Source organism: Salvelinus fontinalis, chromosome 13 (genome assembly GCF_029448725.1).
Source record: "Salvelinus fontinalis isolate EN_2023a chromosome 13, ASM2944872v1, whole genome shotgun sequence".
NCBI lineage: Eukaryota > Metazoa > Chordata > Actinopteri > Salmoniformes > Salmonidae > Salvelinus > Salvelinus fontinalis.
The window spans coordinates 39,965,074-39,988,183 of NC_074677.1; the positions used below are offsets into that span (position 1 = coordinate 39,965,074).

Consider the following 23,110-nt stretch of genomic DNA (forward strand, 5'->3'; position numbering starts at 1 on the left):
CATCGAATCGTGGTATATACACTGTTTCATTCCTACGCTGTGAGCGCTGAGCTACAGAGCTGTCTGTCCTCAGAAGACCCCTTCCAGAGCAAGGGTGAGGAAACAGACCACTAAGCCAAAAGGACACTGACATCGTGAGGACAACCAGAGAGTTGCGCCGGAGAAGTGCGTCATTGAGAAGCCTAAACGACCCATGCGTAGCTTCCCATCTGAGACCTCCCACACGTAATTACGTCATTATATTCTGACCCATAAGAGCGGTAGTTCGGGGCAAGGCTAGAGTTAAAATAAGCACAGCTGACAAATTCACCCAAATGTATATTTCTCTCGTGTACTTTCTCTTTTTCTCTCTCTTTTAAATCCCAATTTTGGGTGACACGCGCCATAGTGCGTTCGTTATACTAAATTCTAATCAATAGCCTAGACTGTGTTTGGTGTATGTGTATATTTTATCATCATTTTAGCTTTCTAGTAAATAAATACTCAACTAAGATTGGTGTGGTAAGAACTCATTGGTGGGACCCGGGTCCGTGCAGATTCCCGGATTATGCGACGTTCAGAATGAGATTGTAGAGAGAACTGATTAATTAGCGACTGTTGTAAAATCGATATTCTGATATTCTTTGAGTTAATTTGGGAAATTGAAACTCAATAAAACTCATTTTCCCATGGTGCCCCAGGTTAATGAGTTAATAATTGCTTGATTCATTTAATCACACAATTAGAAACCTTTAATCATTCGATGAGCAATAGTCGTCACATTAACTAATACAACGTCACGACAGTATGTTAACACACTTTTTACCCATTCTATTTTTAAAAATAATATAATATAATAATAATATAATATAATAATATAATAATAATATAAATTACTATTATGATTATCTTTCAATAGGCCTAATAATCTCCTAACAGTGGCCTTTATGACATAGCAAGGCGAAGAACGGGATAGGCCTATTCAAATCCTGCTAAAGAAAAAGCTTGATTGCGATCTTGTTTTCCAGTGGGACTTGGTCTGTATCCTCCGTCCTATGAAACCGACGAGCCAGACTATTTACAATGGTGGGGTCGTGGCATGGGGCCATCATATTTGGAGGGCTGTCAGACAGGGGATCATCCTGTCACAGACATGGAATAGGGAAGACCGGAGATGGTTGTAAGACTTTTAGCATTTTTGTCAATTTCTCAGAGGTCGTTTGAACTACTACAGTCAAAATGTAATAAGAACAACGTCCATCTGTCTGCTACAAAATGGTATAGGTATTATCTCTAAATCTGTGTGTGAAGTGTGTGAAGTGATACAATTGACCCGGGAGAAGGGGTAAATTGTAACAGAGCTTGGGGTGAAATGTAACAGTATAAGAAAATGCATAAATCATGACATGCAACGAAATATTGAAAGCCTTTTTTGAGAAGATGAGAACAACATTGCAATGTTTAATATTTTTATGGCTGACATAATACAATAATGATACAAATCATAAAGTGTTAATTATTATAATTTTTTACACTCCATTAACTGGCCCTTCTCAACTAAACAACATCTGAACTAAACAACTGAATGTTTGTGGTGTGTGTGAGTTCGAGAGAGACAGAGTGGTGGCGTGTGTGTGTGTGTGCGTGTGCACCCGCGCTGTGAGACTGAATGCTGGACATGCTGTTACAAATAAGTCTGACCCTTGCAGCCATTAGCTAGCTTCAATTTTGGCTACACGTTAAGACTTTAGCATTGCTAACTTACGTCAAAGATATCGACACACACCGGTTACAAATCTGATATACGTTTGATGAATCTAACTGCAAAGCAGGTGATGCCATCACAAAAACAAATTTGGTCAAATGACTTTCTTTACCTCAAAATCTTAAATGACTTTACATCAAAAGCTTTATTTTTTCTCAGTAAAACCTGCAGTCTATCATAGGGTCTTGCGTCTTCATATTAGGGTTGAGGCCTAAACTGAGCATGTGCACAGTGAATCACATTATTCCAGTTTATTACTGATTGGAGATATTGACAGTGTTACAATAATCCCGTTACAACCATCCCCGGTCTCCCTTACCCTATAAAGCGTCATTGTGTTCAACATATTCATCATGGCAAAGTAACTCAACAATCCACCCACTGGGCACACCACCTCATTTCAACGTGGATAATTGGGTAATCTTTGGTTGAGATGTTGATCAATGAGATTACAACCTATATTCACCCACTCAAAAAGACAGCCAAAAGTTAGTAGAATTTCCAGTGTTATAACTATGATTTCAACCATCTAAAAGCACAACCAAATTCCAATGGGAAAGCAACATCTGATTTTTGGTTTAGTCATCACCCAAATGTCTATCACTGTGCTTTCAACCATTTAAAAAGCACACTAAAGTTGAAATACAATGTCAGATATTGTGTTCATTTATACAACCGATTGTGTCATCACTGTGCTTCATCTAATAGTACAAGCAAATGACCTGGATTGCAGTTGCGATCACATTAAAAGTACATAGTGCAAGTAATCAATGCTGTTAGAGATTCTGCATAGATTACAGCAATTGTGAAGATCTCCACAGACCTGCGACCTTTGCATCCTATCTTGAACATGCACGCTTTATACGATTACATAAGAATACATCTAATGTTAAAGTAACCTCAATTGTGGCAATGGATGTTGTTTCTCATTTTAAGGTTGAATTTTAAATTAGTTTGTAATATTGAATTGTGTTGTTGACAATGCAACCAAATATCAACATTTAAAGGAGATGCATCTAGTGCTTGGATAGTTCCATCTGAGCCACTGGCTTCATCCCATTCTTTAACTTAGATTTTTGGTTGCGATGGAGATGTGAATCACGCCTCTGTGAAGAGGGAACGCAACACCCTGCTACAACTCAACTCTCCGTGAAGCGAAAGAGGTATGGATTGTAGGTGCGAGTAAGGATGACAAAAAGGCAGAATTGACCGCTTACTAGGATTTATTTCCTTACACGGTAATATGGGGAAAAGGGGCTGGACGGAACCAAAGCAAAAAAAGTAAATATCAAAGTTCCCCCTCTCCAATCTAACCTGCCTACCCACTACTTACCTAACTTAGCACCACCTGGTGCCCTAACCAAAATACAGGGGGGGGGTCCACCCAGGTCTTACCTAGTGTGCCTAGACAGTGAATATACTACGGGTATATGTATGCCCGCGGGCCTCTTGCCTAAGCACTCCCTAGGTGCCTTCCCCTTCCCCCCTGGGAACAAATGAAACAGAATATCAAACAATACTCAAACAAACTAATAAACAAAGGACATCAAATAAGTTCTAGCTGAGCAACAATCTCACACGGAACATATCAACTGCTCCCAGCAACAACTAACACAGTACATACCAATGCCTTCTGATAAACAACCAACACTATCACAATCAAATTCTCCAGCAATGATCTCTGCCTGCCTATGATCTCTGCAAAAAAAAAAAACCTGCAAAAAAAATCTCTCTTCCTGAACAGAACACTGGCTTTTATATAGCTTCAGGTGGCAATGGTAATTAGAGACAGCTGTATCTTGACGAGGGGGCGGGGTCAGCTCTCTAATCATCCATTGGGTCCGACCAATCAGCTGCTTGGGGAGAATTTCAGGAAGCCATCTCCTGAAACACACTCACTCAAATACAAACTCAACACAGAAACTGGGGAACGTAACAGTGGCACAGATGGAACTATCCAAGCCCTAGGTACATCTCCTTCAAATGTTGATATTTGTTTGTGTTGACAACCAATCACAATTCAATATCACTAAATATCATTAGAGGACCTAAGTCGCCAGATGTGTGTTTTTGTGTTTTTTGTGTGATATGTGAAAGTTGGCACACTGTCAGGTCATTGTGTTTGCATCAGGACATTGTTATTGTCATTTAAGTCGTTCAAGGGGGAAGTTGTTTACCTGTTGCCAGAGGTGCATTCGGGAATGAAAACCCTGGGGTAATCGGGTTCTGGGAATAAAATCATTCTTACAAAATGTGAATTTTTATAGTACATTCTTACTTTACTTTACATACACATAAACATCAACCTGCCCTGAATGACTGGTTGCCAGTGCTCCTTTTTAATCACATTGTTTTCCCACTCCGACGTCCGTCTCAAATACTTTTCTGCGGTCCATGACGATGCGAACTCTCTCTCTTAGCTAGCTCAACACTGTGCTAACATTAGCTAGACTGTACCACTGAAAGTAACAGTTTTCAATTTGTAAAACCCAATTTCTTCTGGACAGAACAGTTCCTGTAGGTTCTGACTTACTCGTCTGAACCTACAGGACTCTTTTGTTATGTCTCGTGGGTTTCATAACCACATCTTTAGAACAATGATGAGATGGAAGACAGGAGTTTGGTTCAACCATTTATCTCGAACGTGATCAGTCAACACATGCAAACCCCCATGGTGCTCTGCGGCACGCCTACGGCACGCCTACGGCAATACATAACAGTTACATTGATTGAGCTTTAATGTTATTCATGTGATAAGACTCATTTACCTGCCCTGCCCATCTGCTGCCCTTGCTAGCTCAGCTGCCGAACAGGTAATACAGGTGAGACTATGCTGCAGAGATTTGTTACGCATAGCCCACACACCGTCACCGTTGTCAGAAAGCCGAACAACCACAAACCCCTTCAGTGTTAGGAGGGTAAGGAGTCTACAAGTTTCCTGGCCTGTGATCACGCTTGTTTGAACATCGCAATTGAGCAGAACAGGGGAGCAGCGACAAGGTAAAATTTTAATTACCTTTTTAGGTCACAGTGACTGAATAGGCTGAATTTGTTGAGTAGGCTAATATTTCATTTTGGATTTCAATATGTTTTTTATTCTTTTTCTCAACACTTTGTTAACGCAGAAAGCTAGCCATCATGTTCATTCGTAGTTATTTCACATGCTCGGAACAAGGGCAGGTGTTTGTTACCTTTGAACACAGGACAGTATGAACTCAGTTGTGATTCGGAGCTTATAATGGGGGATAAGCCGACGACTGTAGCTGAGAGCAACATTTCCAACATATACTATTAAAGATGCCTTCCAACAACATATTCGTAACATATTGTTTGAATTGGATTCATTAAAAAAAACACACAAAAAAAACATATTATTTGAAATGGATGACGTAGTAGACAATTGTATGACGTAGTACACAAAAAATGGGGAACCGTTTTGACTCGTGAGCACCACTCTCAAAACTAATGGCTGAAATAATTTAAAAAAAAGTTCTGGACCATCACTTTAATAATGCCCAAGCACACATAGTTTTTTCCCCCCATTAAATAATCATGACAATATTTTCACGTATTTTCATACGGAAACGCTACATTTTTGTAGGCCTTCAGACATTTGAAAAGAAAGAGCAACAATAGTGTGAGGAGAAACAAGACTGAGATTATCTCCAGAATGTGTCTCAGCCTAAGTGTCAAAGAAAATGATCATAGTTGCTATAACATTTAAGACATAAGCCTACTATCATCGTGCATTTCAATTATTATGTTAGAATGTGTTTGGTCTTTTGTTAGTTCAATTAACTATTTTTCATATTAAAAAGCCTTATTAAGATGAAATGTGTCATTTCAGACGTGTTTGTGTCCTACGTGTCTCCTACTGTGAATTAGATGCCTGTCCCCTTCGGTCCAGACATGCCTGTGCCAGTACCAAAACCACGGGCACGGTACAAGCGGGCTGGCGGGAGCTTACAGAGCCAGCTCTCTTCTGAGAGGTGACATATCCTCATGTTTACTTGTCTTACCAAACACCTGATATGTTCCTTGGTGATTATTTTCTAATTATTTGTTTTTACATTTTGTTTTCAAGGGATTTTCTATGTGATACACCTGATCCAGCAGCAACTACAGAAAATCCTAGCAAAGGTAGACCCTGGTGCTTATCATGATAACAATGACATTACTTGATCAATGATAAAGATTTGGACAACATATACATTTCCTTTGAAACAAGAGGAGTTTCTTTAGAACTAACCTGTAATAACAGGCCGTACTCAATTGACTCAGACACAATGCTGAACAGCTCACCTTTCAACAACTCAACCAATGAGCGATCTGCTATCATGCCAAACAACATTTGTTCCGTGCAAGTCATAAAATGAGACTCCTCCCCCACTTGTCAATCAATAACGTCTGCATCCTTTCAAATGTGATGCTGAGTTTAATACGTAATCTCCAGTAAAACATTCCTGAAGCTAAAGATAGCTCCAGTGCACTGTCATAATAGCAACACAAGAAAAACTGGTTTTGTTCTAGTCCCAAATACTTGTGAATCGGTGACAGATTCACACCTTTAATTTCTCACCAGACAACGCATCATATTTTACTGTATGCCCTTTTATCTTGGGTTCACAGGTATTCCACCCACAAATGATTTGCTGGTAGAAAGTGAAGACAACCATGCCATTATCCTAAATAAACCTCCATTCAGCCCTGCCATCTCCAGCCCAGCTAATGAGAATCAAAGCCAGCATAACTTCCCTCTCTTCAGATCTGATTCTGGAGTGACTCTGTCTTGCCCATTATTGGGCAGTAATGATCCAGATGGACTCCACGACAGATCTGCCTGGTCATCCACCCCTCCATACAGTTCTGCTGCAGATTATGACCCTGATATCACTGTAGTAGCTGACTGGGCAAAAGACCTTGGATCGGAATCTTCCAATGATGATGATGCCGTTACTGGAGAAATAAAGAACCCACCTCAGATGAACAAGTGAGTTTTAGCTATCAGGTGAGTGAAGTGAGTTTTAGCAAGCAGGTTTAAAGGCATAGGTAACAAAACAGTACAGGCCATGTCCAAAGACAGGGCAGAATTTGTATATCAATTTATGTAACAAGCTACAGGTCACAGAAAACATGAAACGGCGGGAGAAACGTTGAAATGGCTTTGTCTCATTCTTCCATGCCTCGGTTCCAGTGTGGTGTCAAGGCAGGTTGGTGTTGTCCCCAATGGAGAAACCCCTCAGCCTCCTGTGGAACAGGCGTCTATGCAGACCAGACCAATCAAACAAAAGACCCCGCGGTACGTCACAGCACCCCCATCACAGCAGACAGACAGTTAACAGACAGCTTTCCCGGGGAGTTCAATAGAATAAAAATGACCACCTAATCAACAGAAATGTTAAGATAGTACCTTGCCAATACTGACGTATTTCATGGTTGTAATGGTGTGATATAATTGAAAACCCATTGGAATTATCATTGGGGTGTAGCCAGATCAGACATGGAACGGCAGCTATTTGACGTTGAGCGTCACATCCTTGTTTACCTAACTCATCTCTGAACTCCGCAAGCCCATTCGTTGATGTATTCAGATCACTGCATTCCGCATACCTATACCTGAATGTGCCGCGTATTTGTTCAAGATAGCCGACAGCTAATGAAACAGTTGTCCACGTGTATGTTTCTGTTAGGTAACTCCTCTATTTGTTCACAGTGCTGCCACCATCCGCGTCAGCAGGAGAAAGCAGGCAGCAGCGAGTGGTGGTGGTGGTGACCAGATAGCAGAGTCCTCTCGTAGGGAGAGTGTCGTGTCCAGATCCAGCTGGCTGGATGTATGGAAGGGACGCAGGTAATGTGGAACACTGTGGGACGGGAGATATGCACTGTCAACGTTTCAGCGGCACCTTGCCGAAATCACACTCTTTGATATGACGTTTCAGATTCATTTCTGTGTTTTTGGAAATGTTGAGATACTTTGTGTCCCTGAAGGCACAATGTTCTGTGGGCCACCCTGGATGGACCGTTGGTATCACTATGGAAGAAACGAACAGTGAGTGAACTACCACCACCACCACCACACCATGGTTCAATGGACCCTTATCTGTTTTGGCATAACGTCTGTTATGACATTATTGTATCTCCCGGGCTATGCCTCACACTATTCCCCCATCTTCTGTGCTGCAGGACAAGTTCACAGACATAGTGTTCCACGTGTCAAGCATCACCGATGTCCGTAAGCAGGAGAAAGGACGCTTCTCCATTTACTTCAGCAAGAAACACTTTGAGTTCATGGCACACAACAAAGGTGAGCCGCTGATGGATGTAGACTCACCCTTTGGTTCCAAGTGGTTTTTGTGCTGTGCCCTGACTCTCCCCGCCTCTCTCCCTGGTCCCAGAGGTGCAGGAGGGCTGGGTGACTTCCCTCCTGGCTTCTCGTGGACGGGACGTCCCAGTCCCTCCGGAGCAGCATGGAGCCCTGACCATGAAGAACCCTCGCAGCAGTAGAGTGTACGCTGCCATCTGTGGACACAACCTATGGATCTACAACAATAAAGAGGTGGGGAAAGGGAACAGGACTCAGTTATGATCCATCAGTATATGATTGTTTGATGATTTGGGAGGACGTCTTCAGTGCATTTTGTGTCGCTCAGTTATTGTCATTGTGCCATGCAGGACTTCCAGTTGGGGGTTGGGATGACCTTTGTGTCCATGAACGTGGCGTCAGTGAAGCAGACTGGCCGTCATAACTTCAGCCTCATCACACCGTACAAAACCTTCAAGTGAGCGTCCAGCTCCTCTTTCTCGCACTGTCTCTCAGTCTGAGCTGACTCAAGACAATTTCTCTTCTCGCAGATTATCCCATTATCTGGCCCGTGCATGTGAGCACCTTGCTTTACTGGCTACTGAAAAGCACAGTCTTTGTGTACTCTAGTTTCTCCACAGACTCGTTGAGGGAGCTGGGCGTGTGGCTGGGGAGCCTGACCCAGGTGATCCGCAGTGCCCTGTCATGCAGCGAGGTGGCCGAGCGACTCTGGGTCAGCCCATGGAACAAAGTGTGTGCCGACTGTGGCTGTGCCAACCCTGAGTGGGCCTCAGTCAACCTGCTGGTGGTCATCTGTGAGGCCTGTGCAGGTGAGCCGGGACTGCGGTGAGCCTAAATAAGTAGGCACAGAATGTGTATGGATTGCGAAATTTGCTCGACATGACCTTTGTTAATAGTTTCCTTATTGTTTCTCTAAGGCCAGCATCGGTCTTTGGGCATACACGTGTCCAAAGTGAGAAGCCTGAAGTTGGACATTAAAGTGTGGACCGAACCTCTGATTCTGGTGAGATTACTTTTTCTGTAATAGTGCTACAGTGTATGTCTTGCCAAATACTCAAAGTCTAAAATAACATAATGTGAAAATAGGTACCACTATATAAACTCAGCAAAAAAAGAAACGTCCTCTTACTGTCAACTGCGTTTATTTTCCGCAAACTTAACATGTGTAAATATTTGTATGAACATAACAAGATTCAACCACTGAGACATAAACTGAACAAGTTCCACAGACATGTGACTAACAGAAATGGAATAATGTGTCCCTGAACAAAGGGGTGTCAAAATCAAAAGTAACATTCAGTATCTGGTGTGGCCACCAGCTGCATTAAGTACTTCAGTGCATCTCCTTCTCATGGACTGCACCAGATTTGCCAGTTCTTGCTGTGAGATGTTACCCCACTCTTCCACCAAGGCACCTGCAAGTTCCCGGACATTTCTGGAGGGAATGGCCCTAGCCCTCACCCTCTGATCCAACAGGTCCCAGACATGCTCAATGGGATTGAGATCCAGGCTCTTCGCTGGCCATGGAAGAACACTGACATTCCTGTCTTGCAGGAAATCACGCACAGAACGAGCAGTATGGCTGGTGGCATTGTCATGCTGGAGGGTCATGTCAGGATGAGCCTGCAGGAAGGGTACCACATGAGGGAGGAGGATGTCTTTCCTGTAACGCACAGCGTTAAGATTGCCTGCAATGACAACAAACTCAGTCCGATAATGCTGTGACACACCGCCCCAGACCATGATGGACCCTCCACTTCCAACTCCAGAGTACAGGCCTCAGTATAACGCTCATTCCTTCGACGATAAACGCGAATCCAACCCTCACCCCTGGTGAGACAAATCCGCGACTCGTCAGTGAGGAACACTTTTTGCCAGTTCTGTCTGGTCCAGCGACATTGGGTTTGTGCCCATAGGCGACGTTGTTGCCTGTGGTGTCTGGTGAGGACCTGCTTTACAACAGGCCTACAAGCCCTCAGTCCAGCCTCTCTCAGCCTATTGTGGACAGTCTGAGCGCTGATGGAGGGATTGTGCGTTCCTGGTGTAACTCGGGCAGTTGTCGTTGCCATCCTGTACCTCTCCCATAGGTGTGATGTTCGGATGTACCCATCCTGTGCAGGTGTTGTTACACATGGTCTGCCACTGCGAGGATGATCAGCTGTCCGTCCTGTCTCCCTGTAGCTCTGTCTTTGACGTCTCACAGTACGAACATTGCAATTTATTGACCTGGCCACATCTGCAGTCCTCATGCCTCCTTGCAGCATGCTTAAGGCATGTTCACACAGATGAGCAGGGACCCTAGGCATCTTTCTTTTGGTGTTTTCAGAGTCAGTAAAAAGGCCTCTTTAGTGTCCTAAGTTTTCATAACTGTGATCTTAACTGTGATCTTAATTGCCTACCGTCTGTAAGCTGTTAGTGTCTTAACGACCGTTCCACAGGTGCATGTTCATTAATTGTTTATGGTTCATTGAACAAGCATGGGAAACAGTGTTTAAACCCTCTACAATGAAGATCTGTGAAGTTGACATATACAAATTATATTCTCTCTTTCTTCCATAGCTCTTTGTCCATTATGGGAACAAAGCAGCCAATGAAGTGTGGGCTCACAACGTGCCGGGTGCAGAGCAGATCCTGCCGGACTCCTCTGTGGATCAGAGGGGGGAGTTCATTAGGGCCAAGTACACCAAGGGCCGATACAGACGGACCCATCCGTTAGCCTCCAGCCAGAACCTGCTCAACAAGGTCAGCCAGCCTCAGCCTACACTGCTGCTATCAACCAGCAGAGGACAGTGTACTTATTCAGGTTATCGTTTAGATCCCTTCCAAACTCGTGTTATTACACATTTGTAAGCGTCCGTTTCGGATTCCTATCAATCTTAAAAGAAAGCAACATACACCTAAACCTCCCAGAGTCTGTACAGGAAAAGCTGTGCTAAATGAGATGTGTTATTGGTTGTTATGGCAACATCATCACCTCACCCTATGTCCTCCAGAGGCTGTGTGAGATAGTGTGTGGCCCTAACGTCCCAGAGACCATGTCCCTGCTGTGCTCGGGGGCGCGGGTCCTGTGCCACTCAGGGGACCCTCAATGCTCCTCACCCATCTCACTGGCAGAGCGGGCTGGACAGGCCATGCAGACTGAGCTCCTCAGACACAACGAGTACACAGGTATTGACATCAGGGGTCCAAGATCCACAGTACTGCTTTTGTTTTGTGTTTTTTTGCGTCGTCTCAACTTGTCAACTTTCATGAAGTCAGTACATCAAATGTCGGTCTTGTTCGTCATGGTTTCTCCTATCTGTTTGTTTTTCTCCTGTACAGAGGCCCCTGCTTATGCTCATCAGAAGCCCAGCAGAGACCCTGCTACCTCGGTCCCCTTGTCTGCTGCAGGTACACGTATACTATGAGTGCATCACAATTGCCTAGAAGGGGACTTCGTAGTGGGTGTGAAATTGTAAACGTGCGTGTGGCAGGAGAGGAGCTCCATGGGAAGTTGGAGGAGGACCGTTTCCTGTTCTCCCAGGAGAATGACTCCGCTGCCTGTGATGTTCTGGACCTGAGGGAGGTCATCTCCATCTTCGACTGCTCCAACGGGTATTGCAACCTTATGATCTTAGCGTTGTGGGAGAAAACACACTTTTTTTTAAAATGATTTGATGTGTGTCGATAAGACATAAGTGGTGACTGTTGATTTTTGTCCTCCCCCACAGACCAACTCATGCGTTTGAGATGGTGACTCTGACGGACCAGTTGCTGTGCAGTTCGGATACAGAAGATGGTTTACTCGTACACCTTCTCCATATTCTCAAGGTAGCGCAGTAAACAGCTGTGATGGTAGCGACCGTTGTGCCAACTGTACTCTATCCTGTAAAGGGCACCGATAAACAGACAGAACAAACAGAGTAATGTGGTTGAAACTGATCTGTTCTCCCCCCTGACAGGTGGTGTTGCCCGGGCCCATAGATGAGGAGGTGCCGGACAGGGGGTTTGCTATGTCCCGGGTGTCTCTCAGGGAGGGAGGAGGCCTGCAGCACAACGAGGTCTGGGCAGTGCTCCGTGGAGGTCAGGTCCTCATCTATCCTACTGACCAGCAGCGCCACAGAGAAAGGCTAACACTCAACCTCGAGACGCAATACAGTAAGTCCCATCTCACCTCATTGTTCGGACTGCGTGTTTACACAGCATGATGTGCATGCCTTGTGCCGATGAGCAGAAGTTTCATGATGAGGTAACATGACTGTGTATCTCACCCAACACTGACAGTGTTGTTTTCTGCCTACAGAGATAGATTCCTCTGAGAACACCATAGAGCTGGTCACTGGAGAGAGGTCAGCACCACAGGAACACTTTGTTATAACAAGTCACATTCGCCTTTACTTATATCATAGCAGCAGTTCCCAAACGTTTTTCTGCATCATTCAAAGGAAGGAATGTGTCCAATGTATCTATTGCTTGCTCTCTTCTTCCTGCTAGAACCATGTCCATGCAGTTTGAACGAGACCACAGCTGTCAGTCCTGGCACAGCCTACTGAAACGGGCAGTGACCACAGAGAGGAAGCTGTACCAGCTGCCCCCCAACGTCATTGGCAATGTGCCCCCTGCCATCGAGAGGTGTATCTCACACATCACCCAATATGGTGTGTTCCATTTGATACTGGAACAAGTATTGTAGTGATCTGGATAACAAGGGGGAAATGATTCTCACAATTCTACAGCTGCATCAGCTCCACTCCTCTCTCCCTGCCAGGTTTAAAGGTGGATGGGCTGTACCGGCGCTGTGGCTTGGCCACAAAGATCAGTTGTCTGGTGGATGCCCTCTGCAGTTCACCTACAACTACCCCTCTGGACACATACGAAGAGGGTCTCCTGGACGCTGCAGGGGCCCTGAAGCAGTATGTCCGCCAGCAGGTGGTGCTCATCCCAGAAACACACAGGAAACTATGGGTTGAGGCTGCAGGTACTCTCCTTCTCATCTTAATCTCTTGTGGACCGACTGTGTCAACATAAACGGTACTGTAGATCTGTCCTGATACAATGAGACGAGGTAGATAACGAGCAGCATTAGTTCCGGTGCTTTTAGACAAATCACAAATTCCGCAGTTGTTAGCATCTTTCGAATATCGGACGGGGGGGGGGGGTGTATTTGGCCGATAGACTTGCCTGTAACTTGCAAAGAGAGAGGGTGGAGCTCTGTGTTCCCGGTTCCGATCATTGTTCTATCTCTTCTCTTAAAACGTATGGACCCAGAACTTAATCGAGCATCTGACCAATTACGCAAGAGCATCTGACCCCCCCCCCCCCCCCCCCCCCCCAACAGTTTAGGGTCACCATGGACATATTTGACCAGTATCTAGAATAACAAACAAACTCCGATGGAGATGGAAGTTGTTTAATACAAGCTGTGATTTAAATAATGGGGTTCTCATAAATCGCCCTTTGTCACCATAGCTCACACAGAAGAGACCTTTAGACTGGCTACGTACCGCGGACTCCTGAAGAAGCTGCCCTCTGACAACAGAATCACACTCAACGCCCTCTGCGGACACTTCTACATGTAAGAACCACACATGATCAATGATTGTCAAATTGAAAAGGGCCTCGAAATGAACCTGTGTGACTAATGGTTTATCCCTCCTTCTAGAGTTCAGCAGTATAGTACAGAGAACCGTATGACAGCTCAGAACCTGGCGCTGGTGTTTGTCCCCACACTATTCCCGGAGCTGGCCACGAACACTGACATGGTGCAGCTCACCAGAGAGCTCATTATCCACCACACACTCCTCTTCCTGGTAAGGCACTTTGAACTCCATCTCTTCTATTGGACAATGGAACATATAGCAGCATAAAGCAGTGAAAGACTGACAGTGAACTAGACTAGACATTTTTACCTACCATGTCTTGCAATCTACAGGGTAAAGAAGAGGAGTCTGACATGGAGAGTGAAGAACTAATAACTAAATTATAGAAGAAATATACAGTACCAGTCAAAAGTTTGGGCAGTATTCCACAAAATAGTAACAGGATTTCTAGCAAACAATATATTGCAAGATGTTCAGATTTTCAAAATGTTCCAAAATATGCAAGAGGGGAGAACATTAATACTAAGGCCTCTTCGGTTTCTCCCTGAAATAAAAATGTGTAAAATGAATATAGAGCAGTGTGAATTTAACATACATTTATCAACATAATTGACAACGTGCCTTTTATGTTTAAACAATAAGGCATGAGAATCCGTGAATTATTGTGTGAATAACTCCTGACAAAGGGCTGTTCTTTATTTTAATGAGTAAATTCATTTTATTTAATCTTTTCACCTGATGATATAGTCCAGGCAAAAGCCAGTTGTTAATTTTGAGGTTCTGACCTGGTTGTTAATTCTATTCTGTCACGTTCCTGACCTTATTTTCTTTGTTTAGTGTTTGTTTAGTTGGTCAGGACGTAAGCTGGGTGGGTGTAGTCTATGTTATGTGTTTCTTTGTTTAGGTTTGTCTTATTGGCCTGATATGGTTCTCAATCAGAGGCAGGTGTTTTACGTTGTCTCTGATTGGGAACCATATTAAGGTAGCCTGTTTTCACTGTTGGTTTGTGGGTGACTGTTCCTGTTCGTGTGTTCCTGGGTTTTTCTGTGTTCACTAGTTCGGGACTGTAGCTTCGTTGGTTTTTCATCTGTTTATTGTTTTTGTTCATATTGAGAAGTATTCTAATAAATTATGGATACGCACTACGCTGCGCTTTGGTCCTCCCCTCTTTCCACCGACAAAAGACGTTACAGAATCACCCACCAAAAAAGGACCAAGCAGCGTGGTAACGGACAGCGGCAGCAGCAGCGATGTCAGGAGGAATGGATTTGGGAAGAGGTGTTGAACGGAAAGGGTTGCTACACATGGGAGGAGATCCTGGCTGGAAGGGATCGCCTTCCATGGGAACAGGTGGAGGCAGCTAGGAGAGCGGAGGCAGCTGCGAAAGGGAACCGGTGTTACGAGGGAACTCGCCTGGCAAGGAAGCCCGATAGGAAACCCCAAAAGTTTCTTGTGGGGGGGGGGGGGGGGGGGGGGGTTAAAGGGGAGCGTGGCGAAGTCAGGTAGGAGACCTGCGCCAACTTCCCAGGCTTACCGTGGAGAGCGAGAGTACGGGCAGACACCGTGTTATGCGGAAGAGCGCACGGTGTCTCCTGTACGTGTGCATAGCCCGGTGCGGTACATCCCAGCATCCCAGTTTTTGTGTTCTCTAGTTCGGGACTGTAGCTTCGTTGGGTTTTCGTCTGTTTATTGTTTTGTTCATTATAGAAAAAGGTATTCTAATAAATATGGATACTTACCACGCTGCCCTTTGGTCCTCCTCTCCTTCTACCGACGGAAGCCATTACATATTCATTCTACACTATTTGCAATGTTGCTATGCTAAACAGATCATTGGCATCAATGGTGTATATACAGTGCCTTCGGAAAGTATTCAGACCCCTTTAATTTTTCCACATTTTGTTAAGTAACAGCCTTATTCTTAAATGGATTAAATTACATTAAAAAAAATCCTTGGCAATCTACACACAATACCCCATAATGACAAAGCGAAAACAGGTTTTAGACATTTTGCATTTATTAAAAATAAGTTGTATCTACAACTTGATTCACTTATGGTAAATTGAATTGATTGGACTTGATTTGGAAAGGCACACACCTGTCTATGTAAGGTCCCACAGTTGACAGTGCATGTCAGAGCAAATACCAAGCCATGAGGTCGAAGGAATTGTCCGTAGAGCTCCGAGACAGGATTGTGTCGAGGCACAGACCTGGGAAGGGTACCAAAGCAATCCTGCAGCATTAAAGATCCCCAAGAACACAGTGGCCTCAATCATTCTTAAATGGAAGAAGTTTGGAACCACCGAGTTTGGAACCACCGCCCGGCCAAACTGAGTAATCGAGGGAGAAGGGCCTTGGTCAGGGAGGTGACCAAGAACCTGATGTCATTCTGACAGAGCTCCAGAGTTCCTCTGTGGAGATGGGAGAACCTTCCAGAAGGACAACCAACTCTGCAGCATTCCACCAATCAGACCTTTATTGTAAATTGGCCAGACGGAAGCCACTTCTCAGGAAAAGGCACATGACAGCCCACTTGGAGTTTGCCAAAAGGCACCTAAAGACAACATTTTCTGGTCTGATGAAACCAAGATTGAACTCTTTGGCCTGAATGCCAAGCGTCACGTCTGGAGGAAACCTAGCACCATCCTTATGGTGGAGCATGGTGGTAGCAGCATCATGCTGTGGGGATGTTTTTCAGCGGCAGGGACTGGGAGACAGGACAACAACCCTAAGCACACAGCCAAGACAACCCGGGCCCAGCTAGAGCCCGGACTTGAACCCAATCAAACATCTCTGGTATTGGAATTTTATTCGGATCCCCATTAGCTGTTGCAAAAGCACTAGCTACTCATCCTGGGGTCCACACAAAACATGAACCATAATACCCAATGACATAATACAGAACATCAATAGACAAGAAGAGCTCAAGGACACGTAACCTAGATATTAATACATAGACACAAACTATCTAGGTCAAATAGGGGAGAGGCGTTGTGCCGTGAGCTGTTGCTTTATCTGTTTTTTTAAACCAGGTTTGCTGTTTATTTGAGCAATATGAGACGGAAGTTCCATGTAATAAGGGCTCTAAATAATACTGTACGCTTTCTTGAATTTATTCTGGATTTAGGGACTGTGAAAAGACCCCTGGTGGCATGTCTGGTGGGATAAGTGTGTCTGTCAGAGCTGTGTGTAAGTTGACTATGCAAACAATTTGAGATTTTAAACACATTGTTTCTTAAAAAATAAGTGATGCAGTCAGTCTCTCCTCAACTCTTAGCCAAGAGAGACGCGCATAGTATTTATATCAGCCCACTGATTACAATGAAGAGCAGAACGTGCTGCTCTATTCTGGGCCAGCTGCAGCTTAACTAGGTCTTTCCTTGCAGCACTGGACCACACGACTGGATAATAATCAAGATTAGACAAAACTAGATCCTGTAGAACATGCTTTTTGGAGTGTGGTGTCAAAAAAACAGAGCATCTCTTTATTACGGCCAGACCTCTCTCCATCTTTACAACCATTGAATCTATAGGTTTTGACCGTAACAGTTTACAATCTAAGGTAACGCCAAGTAGTTTAGTCTCCTCAACTTGGTCAACAGCCACACCATTCATTTACCAGCAATGATTTGTACCAAATACAATGCTCTTAGTTTAAGCGATGTTCAGGACCAGTTGAGTACTGGCCACCCATTCCAAAACAGACTGCAACTCTTTGTTAAGGGTTTCAGTGACTTCATTAGCTGTGTTTGCTGATTGCTTTATGGTTGAACTATCAACATACATGGATACACATGCTATATTTAATGCCAGTGGTAGGTCGTTGGTAAAAATTGAAAAAAGTAAAGGGCCTAGAAAGCTGCCCTGTGGTACACCACACTTTACATGTTTGACATTAGAGAAGCTTCCATTAAAGAAAACCCTTTGAGTTCTATTAGATAGATAGCTCTGAATCCACGATATGGCAGAGGTTGAAAAGCCATAACACATACGTTTTTTCATGGTCAATTATGGTCAATAATATCGAAGTCTGCACTGAATTCTAACAGTATAGCTCCCACAATCTTCTTATTATCAATTTCTTTCCACCAATCCTCAGTCATTTGTGTCAATGCAGTGTTGAGTGCCCTTCTCTATAAGCTTGCTGAAAGTCTGTTGTTAATTTGTTTACAGAGAAATAGCATTGTATTTGGTCAAACACTATGTTTTCCAACAGTTTGCTAAGAGCTGGCAGCAAGCTTAAAGGTCTGCTGTTAGAACCAGTAAAGGCCGCTTTACCACTCTTGGGTAGCGGAATTAATTTGGCTTCCCTCCAGGCCTGAAGACAGACTTTCCTCTAGGCTCAGATTAAAGATATGACAGACAGGAGTGGCTATAGAGTCAGCTACCTTCCTCAGTAGCTTTCCATCTAAGTTGTCAATGCAAGGAGGTTAGTCATTATTGATCGATAGCAATAATTCTCCCACCTCTCCCACACCAACTGTACAAAATTCAAACTGGCAATGCTTTTCTTTCATTATTAGTTTTTTTAATGCGTCAGTACAATTGTTCACTGTTCGTTGTTGACATTTCCTGCCTAAGTTTGCCCACTTTGCCAATGAAATGATCATTACAATGTGGCAACCTCAAATGGTTTAGTGATGAATAAGCCATCTGATTCGATGAAAGATGGAGTTGAATTAGTCTTTCTGACCATAATTTCATTTAAAGTACTCCATCGTTTTTTTCCATCATTCTTTATATCATTGGTCTTAGCTTCATAATGCAGTTTCTTCTTCTTTTCACATCATTTCTCAATTTGAAGTGAGTCAGCCAGTCAGATATGCAGCCAGACTTATTAGCCACTCCTTTTGCCCCATCTCTTTCAACCATACAGTTTTTCAATTCCTCCTCGATCCACGGAGCCTTATAACAGTTGTAACAGTCAGGTTCTTACCATGTGCATGTTTATCAATAACTGGAAGAAGCAATTTCATAAATTCATCGGGGCCCTGCAAGGCTGTGTGAGCTCAGTCGTCTTCTTCATTCTGTACACCAACGATTGCACAAGTCAAAGCATCACATCATTCATTTCTCTGACGACACCGTTCTCCTGGCCCAAATGAATGAATGACAACATCGCCCTCCCACTGTACCTAGGCAATGTAAACAGCCGTGTGCAGTGGTGTGACACAAATTCTCTGGTCCTGAATGTCACAAACACACAGGAAGGTATCTTTGACCCCAGGTCAGTGGCTGACTGGAGCCATTCACAGTGAACACATCCAGCAGCTCGACTCCTATAAATACCTGGGAGTACATGTTGACCATGGCCTGAGATGGAGTGTCCATGTGCTGTGATGTGCATTCATGGAAGCCAGGCTTCCCCCAATATTTCACCAATAAAAAAAGATACATTATTTGATAATTGTATATGTATAGCCCATGTACAGTTGAAGTTGGAAGTTTACATACACTTAGGTTGGAGTCATTAAAACTAATTTTTCAACCACTCCACAAATGTCTTGTTAACAAACTATAGATTTGGCAAGTCGGTTAGGACATCTACTTTGTGCATGACTGTCACGTTCCTGACCTTATTTCCTTTATTTTGTCTTTGTTTAGTATGGTCAGGGAGTTGGGGTGGGCATTCTATGATATGTGTTTCTATGTTGGGTTCAATGTATTAGCCTGATATGGTTCTCAATTAGGGGCAGGTGTTTTACGTTTCCTCTGATTGAGAACCATATTAAGGTAGGCTGTTCTCACTGTTTGTTTGTGGGTGATTGTTCCTGTGTCAGTGTTTGTACCACACGGGACTGTTTCATTTCGTTCGTTCGTTCGTGTGTTCCGTCCTGTTCGTGCGTTCATGTGTTTTTGTTCACAAGTTCAGGTCTGTTCACGTCATTTGTTATTTTGTAGTTTATCAAGTGTCCTTCGTGTTAGTCTTAATTAAATAAATCATCATGTATTCAAACCACGCTGCATTTTGGTCCGATCCTTGCTCCTCTTCAGACGAGGAGGAAAACGACCGTTACAATGACACAAGTCATTTTTCCAACAATTGTTTACAGACAGATTATTTAACTTACAATTCACTGTATCACAATTCCAGTGGGTCAGAAGGTTACATACACTAAGTTGACTGTGCCTTAAAACAGCTTGGAAAATTCCAGAAATTGATGTCATGGCTTTAGAAGCTTCTGATAGGCTAATTGACATCATTTGAGTAAACTGGAGGTGTACCTGTGGATGTATTTCAAGCCCTACTTTCAAAGTCAGTGCCTCTTTGCTTGACATCATGGGAAAATCTAAAGAAATCAGCCAAGACCTCAGAAAAAAAATTGTAGACCTTCACAAGTCTGGTTCATCCTTGGGAGCAATTTCCAAACGCCTGAAGGTACCACGTTCATCTGTACAAACAATAGTACGCAAGTATAAACACCATGGGACCACGCAGCCGTCATACCCTTCAGGAAGGAGACGCATTCTGTCTCCTAGAGATGAACGTACTTTGGTGCGAAAAGTGCAAATCAACACCAGAACAACGGCAAAGGACCTTGTGAAGATGCTGGAGGAAACCGGTACAAAAGTATCTATATCCACCGTAAAATGAGTCCTATATCGACATAACCTGAAAGGCCGCTCAGCAAGGAAGAAGCCACTGCTCCAAAACCGCCATAGAAAAGCCAGACTATGGTTTGCAACTAAACATGGGGACAAATATCATACTTTTTGGAGGAATGTTCTCTGGTCTGATGAAACAAAAATAGAACTGTTTGGCCAAAATGACCATCGTTATGTTTGGAGGAAAAAGGGTGAGTCTTGCAAGCCGAAGAACACCATCCCAACCGTGAAGCACGGAGGTGGCAGCATCATGTTGTGGGGGTGCTTTTCTGCAGGAGGGGCAGGTGCACTTCACAAAATAGATGGCTTCATGAGGAGGAAAATTATGTGGATATATTGAAGCTGTCACGTTCCTGACCTATTTATGTTAGTTTTTGTGTGTTAGTTGGTCAGGACGTGAGGTTGGGTGGGCATTCTATGTTATCTGTTTCTATGTTGGTTTCGGTTTGCCTGGTATGGCTCTTGATTAGAGGCAGGTGGTTTGCGTTTGCCTCTAATTAAGAGTCATATTTAGGTAGGGCATTCTCACTGTTTGTTTGTGGGTGATTGTCTCCTGTGTCCGTATGTTTTGTTAGTACCACATAGGACTGTAGCGTTTGTTTGTTTCGTTTTCGTTTCGATGTCGTCTGTTACCTGTACGTAAGTTTATGTTTAGTTATGTAAGTTTATGTTCAGGTCTCGTCAACGTCGTTTTGTTATTTTGTAGTTTTGCAAGTGTTTGTTTCGTTTCGTGTTGCCATCTTTATCGTTGTTTAATAAAGATGGCTTATTTCCCTGAAGCTGCGTTTTGGTCTGAGGATCCTTCTCTCCTCACCTCGTCCGAGGAGGAGGAGAGCGTCACCCGTTACAGAAGCAACATCTCAAGACATTATTCAGGAAGTTAAAGCTTGGTCGCAAATGGGTCTTCTAAATGGACAATGACCCCAAGCATACTTCCAAAGTTGTGGCAAAATGGCTTAAGGACAACAAAGTCAAGGTATTGGAGTGGCCATCACAAAGCCCTGACCTCAATCCTATAGAAAATTTGTGGGCAGAACTGAAAAGCATGTGCGTGCAAGGAGGCCTACAAACCTGACTCAGTTACACCAGCTCTGTCAAGAGGAATGGGCCAAAATTCACCCAACTTATTGTGGGAAGCTTATGGAAGGCTACCTGAAACATTTGACCCAAGTTAAACAATTTAAAGGCAATGCTACCAAACACTAATTGAGTGTATGTAAACTTCTAACCCACTGGGAATGTGATGAAAGAAATAAAAGCAGAAATAAATCCCTCTCTCTACTATTATTCTGACATTTCACATTCTTTAAATAAAGTGGTGATCTTAATTGACCTAGGGCAGGGAATCTTTACTAGGATTAAATGTCAGGAATTGTGAAAAACTGAGTTTAAATGTATTTGGCTAAGGTGTATGTAAACTTCCGACTTCAACTGTATATGATGCTGTCTGGACCAAAATAGTACAGCATGTTGCCACCGTAGCATTTGATTGATTGATGCCAGCAAGCATTTGGCAACCCTTGATAAAATAATTAGCCAATTGTTACGTTCCCCAGTTTCTGTGTTCTGTTTTGTATTTGAGTGTGTGTTTCAGGAGATGGCTTCCGGAAGTACTCCCCAACCAGCTGATTGGTCTACCGCAGGCTAATTGATGATTGGAGCTGACCCCGCCCCCCTCGTCAAGAAGCAGCTGACACTAATCACCATTGCCACCTGAAGATAAAAGCCAGTGTTCTGCCCCAAGAGATTTGGAGATCAGAGAGAGAATTGAATATTTTGGAAAGATTGAGAGAAATTAGATTGTGATATAGTGGTGGTTGTGTATCAGAAAGTGTGGTATGTTCTGTTGTTGTTGGTAGCAGTTTTTCTATGTCCTGTGTTTGTGAGTGTTTGTGAAATCGTTAATAATTACTCTGTTTCGTTTGTTCCCAGGGGAGAAGAAGGCACTTTGGGAGTGCTTAGGCAAGCAGCCCGAGGGCATACATATACCCGTAGTATATTTACTGTCTAGGCACACTAGGTAAGACCTGGGCGGACCACCCCCTGTATTTTGGTTAGGGCACCAGGCGGTGTTAAGTTAGGTAAGTTAAGTGGGTAGGCAGGTTAGATAGGAGAGGGGGAACTTTATTTACTTTCTTTGCTTTGGTTCCGTCCAGCCCCTTTTCCCCATATTACCGTGTAAGAAAATAAATTCTAGTAAACGGTAAATTCTGCTTTTGTGTCATCCTTACTCGCACCTACAGTCCATACCTCTTGCACTTCAGAGAGTTGAGTTATAGCAGGGAGTTGCGTTCCCTCTTCTCAGAGGCGTGCGTAACACCAATCAACGTTGAGCTGAGCTTAACTTAACATTAGGTTGTTCTGGTGCAGCAAAAACTACCCCAAGGGATGTCAGTTTGGATTTGGTTTCAGACCAATCAAATTACTTCCTAAGCAAAACGTCATTTTCAGAAACTTTTCTGTTTCTGGTCTGCTTGTGTTGATGTTCTGCAGTAATTACCTTTCTAAATCGTCCCTTTCCCAAGCCATGGAATCAGAGGGGAATATGGACTTGTGATTTTGACTTCATTCTCTGTACAGGCTAATGATTATAATGGCAATTCTGATTTAACCATAAATGAATATGTTGTGCCACTGGTCTGAGACGATTGAAGTTCAATATGGAGCCTAGATATAGTCACATTGTCAACCACATGACATTTAGCAACATTGATTGGACTAAATTGTTTTATGGTATGTTAACGTTTGTTTTCAGTGTATTGAACTAAGCATATAGCCTGGTTGATTTGATGTTTAAGTTGAAATGGTGCTGGAATAGCGGAGGCAGGGCTCCTGTAGTCTTTGTGCTGCCTTGCTGTA

General features: G+C 43.6%; 1 protein-coding gene across 1 annotated transcript; it reads left to right on the forward strand.

Moving 5' to 3' along the window:
* Window positions 1–5,629: 5,629 nt before the first annotated feature.
* Window positions 5,630–15,077, forward strand: LOC129867845 (arf-GAP with Rho-GAP domain, ANK repeat and PH domain-containing protein 1-like). The gene is made up of 19 exons (XM_055941331.1): window positions 5,630–5,733; window positions 6,939–7,043; window positions 7,458–7,592; window positions 7,733–7,793; window positions 7,928–8,048; window positions 8,140–8,300; window positions 8,417–8,523; window positions 8,676–8,875; window positions 8,984–9,069; window positions 10,626–10,808; window positions 11,060–11,234; window positions 11,411–11,660; window positions 11,777–11,876; window positions 12,008–12,203; window positions 12,349–12,394; window positions 12,540–12,703; window positions 12,814–13,023; window positions 13,515–13,620; window positions 13,708–15,077. Exons 1-19 carry the CDS (start codon window positions 5,630–5,632, stop codon window positions 13,910–13,912), a joined length of 2,715 nt encoding a protein of 904 aa, XP_055797306.1. The 3' UTR covers window positions 13,913–15,077.
* The last annotated feature ends 8,033 nt before the right edge of the window (window positions 15,078–23,110 follow it).

What these genes read in the sequence shown, in the direction of transcription:
- LOC129867845 (XM_055941331.1), top strand. Translation starts at nt 5,630, where the DNA reads ATGCCTGTCCCCTTCGGTCCAGACATGCCTGTGCCAGTACCAAAACCA. An exon ending in GGATCTACAACAATAAAGAG is followed by an intron (nt 8,301 to 8,416) that starts GTGGGGAAAGGG and finishes TGTGCCATGCAG; the next exon opens with GACTTCCAGTTGGGGGTTGG. An exon ending in CAGACACAACGAGTACACAG is followed by an intron (nt 11,235 to 11,410) that starts GTATTGACATCA and finishes TATGCTCATCAG; the next exon opens with AAGCCCAGCAGAGACCCTGC.